At 36.8% G+C, this 12360-nt stretch overlaps 1 protein-coding gene across 3 annotated transcripts in view; it reads right to left on the bottom strand.

Annotated features, from left to right (window-relative positions):
• The window catches only part of MAP3K1 (mitogen-activated protein kinase kinase kinase 1), a 64336-nt gene that overhangs the window by 22612 nt on the left and 29364 nt on the right, over positions 1-12360 (bottom strand). For all 3 annotated transcript variants that reach the window (XM_087759838.1, XM_087759836.1, XM_087759837.1), the window contains exons 2-3: positions 3960-4110; positions 1160-1366 (exon numbers count right to left, since the gene is read on the bottom strand). In XM_087759838.1, coding sequence (XP_087615964.1) covers positions 1160-1366; positions 3960-4103 — 351 coding nt within the window. In that variant the 5' untranslated portion in view covers positions 4104-4110. The remainder of the gene's footprint in view (positions 1-1159; positions 1367-3959; positions 4111-12360) is intronic.

Raw genomic sequence — 12360 nt, 5'->3', positions numbered from 1 at the left:
GTCTTCATTTAAATTCTTCACATTTCTAACATTATGAGATGCATTAATGGCTCTGTTGAATTTTAAATCTTCTGCTTTGATTTATATCCACTTTGAATTTTATGTTATGATGCAGGTTCTAATTGACTCACTGTCCATCAGTTAAGTAAAAGCCTTAACTTCTAAGGTTTTTCATGTGAAAGGTTAATGTAAAACAAAGAAAAACAAATCAAGTGAAAAGGGATCAAAGGCTAAATTAGATAATTTGGTAGGTTGTTGTGGTTTTGGTTGTTTGGTTTGTTTTTTTTTTTTAACCTTTCAATTTTTCTTGTCAAGAGGAAAGGAGCTGTGCTGCAGTGCTGTAACTTGTGACATTCATCCCTAGTTCAGAGGAATGGTAGTACATATTTTAATTGATTTTGGAAACCTTGTTTAGAGCAACGGGATAATAAAAGCAATTAGGTCTTATTCTTACTCTAATTGTACTGTGAAGTTGTAGACAAGTCAACTGAAGCTTAATTATGGATAAGCACTTTTATAACAAGCAAACCTGTTAGATACTATTGCTCAAAACATTATACTCTTGACCTTCTTCAATGAAGCCAGTTACTATTGCTCAAAAGGTTCTATTCCAGATCTTCTCAAATGTAATGATAGAGTTTAGCCTTCTAACAATGCACATACCTAAATCTTCCCTAATCTGTACATAAAGATCCGTTCTGGAATAGAGGATCATAAATAGCATACCAGTAACACTTCTCTGCAGGAATCTTAATCCAGCCAACAATCCTATCCCCGATGGAATATACCTGCCTGGAGAATTGACATGCAAAACTATACGAAAAAACCCAAACTACTAGCATCTCTTCATGCAAATCAAGCTAAGAGAATATACATGTCTTCACAACTGAGTATCTGTATTTCTTCATTTATTTCCTAGAATTAAATATCAAAAGCAGGACTAAATTAAAAAGAAAATACACACATCAGAGTAGAGAACAAAATTCCACACATGAGAACATAACATGAGATACGCTCTGCATATCTCACTCAAGTGATACCCTGTCATAACCCCTTTGTATCAGCATCTTGCCCTACGCAGGGACAATTAATTGCCTCTATAAGCAAAAGATTACAGAATATAGCCAAATTAAAAATTACATCACAGCTTGCAACTCACAGGCACTGGAGATATTCTTTTTCTTCTAACACCTGGTGACTCAGATTTAACCGTCCTAGAAGATGATGAAGAGGAGCTACTAGGAGAAGGACTACGTCTTCCTTTCTGTGTAGGTGAAGAAGCAGTGCTTTGTCCTTCAGCTTGAGGTTCTAGAGAGAGTTTGTTCATTTCTGACCCATCTCCTTTCCCAGGGATAGGTTTCACCACCTTGCAGGAATTAAACCATGTGTTAGAATTACAAATTAATCATTTTGCACTAAAGCAAAACAAATTCATCAAAACTTGTTTCGCTAGCATTATATAATTAAGCCATCATCCAGACATCCGAAGTTTGCACATTCGCTAGGTTCTAATATTAACAATCTAATAGGGGGTTACCTTCTTAATGTATACGCAACACAAAAGCAAGAACCTTTTTTCCTGCCCGTTTGTGCCACTTATGTTAGTTGCAGAAGCAACTGATTTGATTCTTGAAGTAGCTCTGTAATTGTCATGCATGATATCTCAAAGGACAGCAGTTCCCCCATTTGGATAGTAGAAACCAGAAGGATTTTTTTCTACAGGCATTGTCCGCTAATTAAGAGCTATAATGTTGGATCCATCTGTTATATACAGTAATATACAGTAAGTATCAGTTGAGAAATAATAGGGTTGATATTGTACAGCACAACACTTGTTGCAAAGTAAAAATTACTTTAAACCTGGAGGCAATGCAGCAAAATTAAGGTGCGCTGCACCCTGTAAGAACCACACCCAGGTTTTCTGCCTGCCATACAAGTAAAACAACTACACCACATCTGGTATCTGAGCTAATCGCTGTGCACAGTGCTGCACTACATGAACAGACACATATGCTCCAGCAGAATGAGTACATACGCTCCTAATACAGTGCTTTGTTGCATGAACACTAAATTTTGACACCGAGGTACGGAGTATTTCGAGACAGCTTTCAGCTGCCTGCCTCTCAGACCAACATAATGCATGAGAAGAGTAAGGCCCCGGGAATCGAATTAAAAGCAGTCACAGCAGGCAGATTCAGTTTTAGTTCTACATTTCTCCATGTCTTAGAGGCTTGACTCAAAGCCGGAAGGAAGGTCCAAAGTAACACTTCAGATTAACAGAGCAGACCTCTCTAAAAAAAGTTCCAGCAGTCGCTTTGATTCAGGCAAAAAATGGAAGGGGCTTTCCCCACTCAGGGCATGGGGACGAAGAGACATCCAGACTCAGTGCCTTTCTACCTGATGATTTGGACTGCATCCACAAGGTCTAATGCTATTTTAACTTGAAGCATTTAACTCATCCAGCTGAAGCTATGCCACTATCCAGAAAGGCATTTCAGTTTCAGCAGGCTACAGGGAGAAAAAGACAATAAGGAGGTTGTGGTCTAGCAGCTAGGCACTGCCTAAACAGAAAACCTGCATTTACACTTGTGATCCAAGCACTGCTCATTTTGCTTTAAGAAGCCACCATATTTAATGTATTGCAAACCTGAGCTTTTCAGAAACCTTTGTTGCTATTGTTATTAAATATACTGCTATCTGATTATGAAATTGAATAGAATACAGAAGAAGTATAAAAAGCAGTGCAGCTTTTTTTAAAATCCTACCAATTACTGTAATGCTTTTTCTTTCCTGGAAGGTCAGAATGCAAATTAATTTGCCTTCGGACAAGTTACAGTTACCAGTTGCTAGTGTCTGCAAGCATTTGAAATGTAAAATGGTAGTAATTGAGAATCTGGAGCATTAAAAGTTGTACTAAAAAACCCAGAAACCTCAAGGGAAGTGGTCTGACCAGGGAAACAATTTCAAGCTATGCAGTAACCAAGATGCATTTAAAGATTTTTAAAGTAAGAATTGTTTTGTGTTATTTGACCCATTGAGGTATTGCTTTTTTTGGTGCACTTGTAAGCATTTTCAATGCTCTTTCTCATGACAGAAAGTTACAACAGAACCTTTCTTCTCTAGACATTCTGCTAGAACATTTCTGCTCTAGAAAAGCTGTCCCCAAACACTTGTTTACTGCATCAGATGATCTTAGCTTTAAATTAGCACTCCCATCAAGTGGTAAATGGGAGTCACATCGATCAGTGCAACTACACCTATAGGTAACTAATGGCTATTAATTGACCAGCATTATACTGAATAGAATTGTAGGTTTGCTTAGTAAGTTTCAGGTTTGATCTGTCCGCAGTTTCTTAAAACTGCTTCCAAGCCATTTATAGATAAGCATTACCCAAAAGGCTAATAGAGTAGTCTGGCATCCAGGGTTTAACAAAGTTGAGACTCGTGTGAAGGAGTTACTCAGCTTTGGGTTTTTTTGGTTCTAGTAAGATTGCAGTTTGTTTTTTCATCTAGCAAAAATTCCATACACTTCTGTTACAATACATAGAAAAAACTTCAACATTTTCAAACTAAACAAAAGCAAAGTCATGAAACCCCTAAGAATCAAGGGAGTACAAAGCACTATAGTGCAGTTTTGCACTCAAGTTTTCACCTAATTAACAGGAGCTACTTTTGTTGTTGACATTAGAGGGCAGTGTTGTCACAGTATTATTTTATACTACACAATGCAGCAGTACAGCTATCTGCCTTTTTCTTAAAAATAAGACTTAATAAATATGTACATTTCAGAAAGTCAGCCACAGTTTCCTGTTAAACAGCTCATAAAAAAATGAACTGGAGGACCATAATTAAGAGTATGCAAACTGTTAAGAGAAACAGCTTTCTGACAGAAAGAAATTTAAGGGATTTTTATTTGTAATAGCTGCTACAGATAGTGCCCTTTCATCAGTGCCACTTACCACAGGGCCTCTCCTGCTTCTTCTTTCCAGCCATTCATGCTTCCAGGCTGGCATACACGTTGCCTTGAGTTTCTCCCTGATCATGCGCTCTTCTGGGCGGTCATCCATCTTCTGCAACCCCCTGAGGGTTTCTTTATTCTCCATGTCACGACTACAGCAAATTAAAACAAACAAACAAACCAACACAAAAAACCAGTCATAAACACAATTAATTTTAGTTAAAGTACGATACCACAGCATTAAACTTTGTGCCATCCTATCCTCCCTCTCCTTGCAACACAGCTGCTAAAACATTACTTCCAACTGACTGCAGCAAGCCTTTTAAGACTTAGGACTAATTTGCTAATCTGCCATTTGCAGCATACCTGTTTTGAGTGTTATTTCTTTAAAATGTGTGTACTGCTTGTAACATTGGACACCCAGTAAAAAGGACCGTCTTGGCAAATATTAAACCAATACAAAAATTACCCTATATGTCATGTCATTCACCAAAGGTTTCACAAGTGTTGTGATGGTTCATGCATTCCTCGGCAATTCAAAGCTTGCAATCTCTACTTTAAAACAATTTACAAAATGAATATAAATGAATGGTGAAAATTTTCCATCTTCATAGGATGCATGAGCATGAAACTATGTATGTAGTGCCTCTTTGTATACATGAACTCTTCCTCAAAAAAGACGACTTATAAACTAATACACAGTAAGTACATTTACACTAAACACAGAAGTCATGAAAGTAAGGCTAGTGGCCTTGAGAGTTGCTTTCTGAGTGACTGATGACTCAAAAGCTCTTCAAGTCATCTATAATTACAGCAAAATTCACAGCAAGTTCGTATCTGTAAAACAAAAGTGTAATTCATCTGGGCTTCTACTTCTTTGACATACAGCAAAAGTAGTTGCTTGTGATTGCTGGCAACAACAAAAAAAGCAAAAAATACTGTCAGACACTGAAAAACAAATATGAACAGTCTGGAAGATTTCCTGATTCCGTTGAGCTATCTGCTAAATCACCAAGAAAACCACATTCTTAAGCAGCAGCACGTGATCCCCACCCATATCCTTGAAGTTGGCCGTCTTTGAAAATAAACAAGCTTGATTAAGCCAACTCTCAGAATGAAATTTTATTTCAAAAATAAAATCACAACTTGAAGTGGAAGATAAGGCTATATAATAATTTAGTTACAACCACTGCTTTCATGCATACAGTCTTCAGCCTCTAAAACATTTAGCTATGCAGTTAAAATTACATTTATATACTGCATGATGGACTACAACACATTCCCTGTAACATTCATTGTAATAAGATGATCTTAAAATTACAATTCCTGTCTTCATTAGCAATATAGTACTAAGGTTCATTTATCACAAAACCCTACTTAGAAAAATGAGAAGTTTTCACTGGTCAGGAGGAGTACTCCTGTTATTTTTTTTCTCTCATTGTAGAGACAAAGGAAACAAAGTATTCCGAGGCAGGAAATAAAGCTTCCTGTTCAGTGCTGAAATGTAATAAGCAGATGGATACTGCAAACAAAATACATTTTCTTTCAAGCAACATCTAAACCTACTGTTAGTAACCGATTTTAGACACTCAGAACTGTGTCTAGCAATTAAAGACTTAAAAGCGTTTATAAATAGAAACACAATCTACCTAAGAATTAATGTTTTTCCAGAGGTTAAGCATTAATGCTTGCTTAACTTCAAAACTAATCCAAGTGACATAAAAATTATTTTTGTCCCAGCATTGAATTCCATACTGTTGCTTTCTAGAAACAGAGACAAAAAACCCTAGTGATAATTCATGAAAAACAAAGATATTAGAGCAGCAGGCAGAGTCCAAATAGAGAATATGCCTAAAAGTTTAAAATAGGGGAAAACCTACTGTGTAAAAAGGGTCAACTTTACATTTTTTCCTCAGTCAAAAAAATCAGTTCAAAGACAAAAATCTTTGCATACGAACAGTACAGCTCCAAAATAATAGAGGTGCAAGTTAAAACTATAGTTACTCTAGTTTTTATATTAGTTATTACATGACATGAACGATCTCAGTTGCATGAGTACGTTGTATACAAGACAGAAAACACTATCCCAGCAGTCAAAGAATGACACAGTATCTCATTTGTTCATATAACCATGATTAACTTCCCAACTGATATAAGAAAAGTCTTTTAGATGCCCTTGGACTTGAATTCATGAACAATGTACTACAACAGTGGAGGCTGCACAATCTGTGCTTGTTCTCTAAAAAGCAGAAGCAACTATCTTCCTCTTATGTGACAGCTAAACTGATCTACTCTCGCCTGCACAAAGACCTCTTGTGCTTTTCCTCCATGCAGGTGGGGAAGACCAACGAGTCTGGAAGCTTTTGCTCAGTAAACCATGGTTATCTTTTTTAAGAATTTAAATATTATGTGTATTTTTATTGAACACAGTTTCTGAAGTGCTCAAGAAAACGTCATATTTTAACTCAAGCTCAGCTACAGTATTTATTAAATATTCTTATACTGTTGGGTCTGTGGAAAAAAAATATTTTCCCTGGGACAGCACAAAGCTCCTGCCTTCTGCAGGACATCCTCCTTTTGTGGCCCTGAACCTGCAGGGCTTTTTTATTATTATTTTTTTTAATCTAAAGTAAACCCCGTCATCTATTCCAGGCAAGCTGAAGTTTTCTTACATGACAATGGCTAGGATGACAGTCTCCATATCACTGTACCTCAGCACTAAATAAAAATAATAGATCCAGAGCGTATTCCACCGAGGACTTGATCCTGCAGGGTACAGAGCATTCTGATCTTCATACAGCAAAACCTATTAATGAGTCAAGGTAAGGATGTACTTAAGTGACTGATAGGTGGTACTTTATTTGAACAGCAGCAACATAGCTAAGGAGGCAGGCCAAAACAAATGCATACCTAAGAACATCCTAGCTTGGACCAGGGCGTCTGACATTTGTCAACAGCCCACTCCTCTGGTTCATCAGGAAGCAAGGATTTTGCTCTTAAATGTTTCAGCTTTTCATGAATCAAGCAAAAAAAGATGCAAGACTTTTTTCCAGATAAATTTTAACTTTTAAACTCCCCCCCCAAGGCAGCATTAAGGATCTTTCAAATTATTTTTATTAGTAGTTTTAAACCAGACATCAGGTCCTGTACTGTTAGTCAAGAAATTCGAAAGAAATGGATCTAAATTGTAATTCTAAAGTACTGAGTAAGTTCAACAGTGTTATGACTAACATTTTTTAATGCATACGCTCAGTGGTCTGCACATTAATAATTGCATTATTCACTTTGGATTATTTGCTTCATGAAGTATAAAACTAAATACAGTAAGATTAACGTACTGCATGGAAACAGTCTACTGCACTATCTTGTGCAATAGAGAAGGCAAAACATTGTCCTTTGTTTCAGTGTCTTAATTTTGAAGACTTGCAAGCAGTAATTGAATAGTTAGATTAACAACTTGTTCTCTATGGATCAGTGATTCCATATTTTATAACAAGGTAAGCAATACACGTTATCTAGCAAACTCTTGTGAAATACACAAGCAAGATTTACTTCTGAATAGCTCAGTGAATTTAATACTAATTCTCTGCAAGTATTTTTCTTACAAAGGGCATATAATGGTATACGAAAGCTGAATCTTAGCTTCAATTCATTTTCCTGTGCTTCTCAATGTTTAGAAACAGTTAGATGTCTTGGCTTCTCTGCTATCTTATTTGGGCAAACAGCTTTATCCAATAGTCACCCTGGACCAGATTTTATTAGCAGCAGGGAAACAGGAAAAAGGCAAGTTCTGAAATAAGAGTCAATTCACCAAGAAAAGGAAAGCTCTGTCTGCTATATCCACAAATTCCCAATCATGAGGAGGAAAAAAGTTACTAGCTGCTGAGTAATTTTTTTTTTTTAAAAAAACACTTGTCTGAAGCAAGTTAGCAAAGGTAACTTGCATACCAACAGTAGTCAAACCATGGGTGACCACAGAAAACATTCATGAACAAAAGTAGTCACACAGCAGCTCTATCAGAACAATCAATGCATTTAACAACAGGTTGTGAGGAGAAGGGCCCAGGGTTTCATGGAAACGCACTGAATGAGAAGGAACGAATATGGGAGAAATCATATATTCTACTCAGTGCAAATGCCATATATGGTAACAATCAATACTAGGGGCAAGCTCAAATGGGATGTACAGAGCTCATTTTGGGAACCTTAAGCAAGAATTAAGAATAGAGGCACCCAGCTACCTGCAACCCAAGCATCAACAGGTCCCGAGAACACTGGGCTAGTCAGCTGGCCTGGCGGCAGGCTAGGAGCAGCACTCAGTCTGGGGTGCAGGCACAAAAGAGTTAGCCATTCCCTGAATTGAGAAGGACAGCTGTTAGTGTTTTAGATAACTTCTTGCCACTAACAGTTCCAGTAGTGCTCACCGTTTCTCTTTTGCCATCAAGTATTTTTAATGATATCAAGATCAGTAAAAAAAAAATAATCAGATCAAGATGGGCAAAGCATGGTCTGTCCTCTGCCAGTCTCCCATTCCTTCTCCTCCTGATGCCACTACTCCTGGCATCTATCATCTAACCATTTGTATCTATCCTATCCTAACAAAGCAAAAGATCAAGATGGGCAAAGCATGGTCTGTCCTCTGCCAGTCTCCCATTCCTTCTCCTCCTGATGCCACTACTCCTGGCATCTATCATCTAACCATTTGTATCTATCCTATCCTAACAAAGCAAAAGATCAGGTATGGCACATTCTATTAAAATGAAAAACTTAACAGGGAACTTTCTCAACCTAGCACTAAATGGCAGCAACTGCCATTTAAAGACAGCATCAAACACACTGCTTCATAGAGACTAATTAATCTGGCTTCCTAAAATAGTTACAGGGATCTTAGTCAAATATTATATAAGTGTGAAATTAAGTTCCATTCTTCGTTAGAGTACCTGACAAACACAAAAGGGAAAACAATAATCATATTTCTTTTTTCTAGCTGCCTCAGCTTCTCCGATACTCTTCATCATCTTCCCCTCAGAATAACGTAGGCTCTCTTCATTTGGCCAACACACCATCCACTGAAGCTCACAAGGAGTATATATTGAGTGGTACTCTACATCCACTCTTTGCCTTTCACCCATATTAAACAATTGCCACTTTCTTATGTCATTTAGATGAACCATTAACAAGCATTCTACCTTAGAAACACCCTTCTATTTACCTCAAATAAGCTTGTATCTTCTACATATATTCTGAAACATACTTATAAACTATAAATACATTTGTATGTAATAAAAATACACAAAAAGCATAAATGGTGCCTAGATGTAATTAAACAGAATGACATCAGGTGACAGCCACTGCATCTTTACATCAAAGCAGTTTTAGAAGCTAAAATATATCCTATTTCTTCCAGCATTTTTCTGTAAAAGGGAAACAAACTTGTACAGAATGTGAAAACATGAAAGAAAAACTATTCTGTTATTTGCCTCTAAAATAAGAACTACTGAGCCTACACCTCTACTAGTTTGGTACTGATCGTTATTTAGTTCCAGTTTGACACACCCCTTGTCTCCTCTCCCTGTAAAGTCATTTTATCAAGCATCTCTCTTGAAGACTAGTATGTCAAAAGGTGCATTTGTCAAAGAGAAATTTCACTGCTAACAGGACAATATTCACAACCAAAGCTCTAACTCCATAGACTGAGCCATCACCTTCAGTGGAACCTCACAGACCCTAGTCAGGAAGGATCATCCCCTGTGATGAAGGCTGAAATCTCCGAAGACGGACATCTAAAGTTACAGAGGTAAATTACCTGCCTGGATTTTCTAGCTCCTATGAAGTCAAATCCACCTACTTGAAATATGTAAAACATTGGTTGGATTGCTTGCTCTGAAGCCACCTAGCCGTACTTTGAGATTTTAGCATTGTTCAGTAGCCACTCAAAATGAGTCCTCCTACAAAACAAGCCAAGAAATACCAGCCTCTATTTGCAACAGATGCTTGCTACAAATCTAATGAAATGGACTTCACTCTTCTGCATGTTTCCTAAGAAGGCTATCAGACATATGAAATAAGTACTACAAAAGCTACTAGGGTTCTGTAATCCTTCCTGCTGTTATGTAGTCTCCCAGTACCAACTCAGATGCTTCAAGGTATAGACATACTGTGGTATTTTCAAGATGTAAAAACAGCAGTTACATTACATGATCTCTCAGACTTTTTACTTTCATGCTAAAGGGTTTGCAGAGGGAATCTGGTATGTTACCTCTATAAAACTGAAAGTTTATGCCATTAGTGAGCAGAATTTCTAGAAATTACAGGAAGTAGACAATTTATATTGATACATGAGACCCAAAGCTGCTAATAATTGTGCAGCTTAATTATTTTCATATACTTATGTGTTTGGACTAATATATCTCAAGTGTGATAATACAGCTTACACAAAAGATTTGTAAGTTTATTACTGTATGACAGACTTCAGTATCCCAACAGAGAAGAGAATCCAGTATGCCCAGTTCATGCTACAGCAACTGAAAAGAATACACAGGTCCTGTCCCCATCCCACTGCAACATACTCCTGGGCCCTGCTCCGAGAACAGCATTAATGTCATTAAAAGACTGGAATATGAGTGTTCACTGACAGTCAACTATGTGATTAGTTCATCTGCACCAAGTTATAGGATCCCAAGCACAGATGTTAGAAAGGCATTTTTTTCCACAAGGTTAGCCCATCAGAGCCCTCCTCTATCTCTTGCTGAAGTATAAGACCAAGTTTTTACTTGGTCATATATCACTTAAGTCAACTCCCCTTTTAACAGAATCAAATTCTTCACTTGTAGTATGCAGTTTAATCTCTTAGGCACCAAACTGAACTTTGGATTCAGATTCTTTAAGCCTAAGATACCCCAGAACAGGAGTATTAGGTGAAATGCAATTGGCTAAGATGTAGAAAGCATCAGGTCAGAACAGATATGGTCCTTGCTGATGTAAAAGTCTGAAGCCATTAACAGAAAAAGAGGATTAGGAGTATGATAAAACCCAAAATAGAAGCCATAAAACAAAGTTCTCATTGCAGATTATTTTTATATGTCCATATATTCGGCATATGAGAACATTCATACTGTTTTGAGTTAATTGTCTGTCCTACTTTTAAAGATGAAATTGCTTATTGCATATTGGATGACTGACAAAGCAGAGTAAAACATCTCCACACATAACGCACAGGATAAAGAGTTTATTAGACAAGTTAACTCCCCTATGCCCAACAGAGAACATCAGATATTTTATAAAAAAAAAATTATACTTCGAATTAGCTTAAGATAATAGGGATAAGCAGATAAAAAACCCATGCATACTACATTCTCTACCTCCAATTAGAATGGTGGAAATAAGATAGCATACAAACAAGTAACTTGGACAGGATGAGCTATGTAGAATTTCAAAAGCTACAACCTATTAAATAATTTCTGGAGGAGTTATACAGGAGAAAGGGAATTCAGACCATTCTGGCATCGTTCAAAACAGTAGAATTATCAGTAGATACCATATGTTCCAAGATTGCTGCTGGAAAGAGAATTTTAAAGTTCTCTCAGCAAAAGATGATCATGAAAATAAACAACGTAAGAAAGCAAATAAAAATTCAAAGGCTTATGAACATTTCTAGCAAAGAAACATAACACACTAAAATTTTTAAGTCTTAATGACTGTTAGGCAGTAAATGGTATGTAAGGCAAATGGAGATCCAAATTTACTCTTTTCAAAACAATTAAGTATTTAAATGATTCTCTGGCCTTACAGAAGGAGAAGAGAGACCCAGAAAGACATTTAACAGGTTTGGTCTTGTTCTTTTCTGAAGAATGATTTGACTGCCATGCTTCTATGATAAAAATCACTATTTCTCACCAAGGTTATATTTGTTTCTTAGTGTGTACTGCTGACAATTATAACAAACTATTATTGTCATCTACTAGTTGCACTAAAGTAGCATTTAGGAGTCATGAAGCAGGACCCTAGCATGCTAATCATCCCAATTTGTTTTTTTACATATCTTGTCTGTGTTTGGTTTTGTTATTTGTATTAATCTTTTTTAAGCTTATGCTCTACTTTGATAAATATAGGGACAAGAGATATGAAAAGAGAAGAAAAAACAATCTGAGTTACAGTGCAAATGAATATCATTAATATGATTTCTTACGATACAGGAATAAAAACTGTACTAAATAAGCAGTAAACTGTGCTGATATCTGTCTTGCTCGCTGGCAGAGACCCATTCAAACCATTGCTGTCCTGTGAAGACACGTGCATACGCTGAGTTTTGCTTCAAAGGCCAAAGAGGACTATAAACATTTCCACATATACTTCTGGCTCAGGCATAAAAAAAGCTTTCATGGGGTACAGAAATAAAGTAA

This window comes from Nipponia nippon, unplaced genomic scaffold, assembly GCF_047370975.1.
Source record: "Nipponia nippon isolate SJK-2023a ecotype South Korea unplaced genomic scaffold, ASM4737097v1 scaffold_20, whole genome shotgun sequence".
NCBI classification, from domain to species: domain Eukaryota; kingdom Metazoa; phylum Chordata; class Aves; order Pelecaniformes; family Threskiornithidae; genus Nipponia; species Nipponia nippon.
The sequence above is the reverse complement of the archived record's forward strand: the minus strand, read 5'-3'. Positions and strand labels throughout refer to the sequence as shown.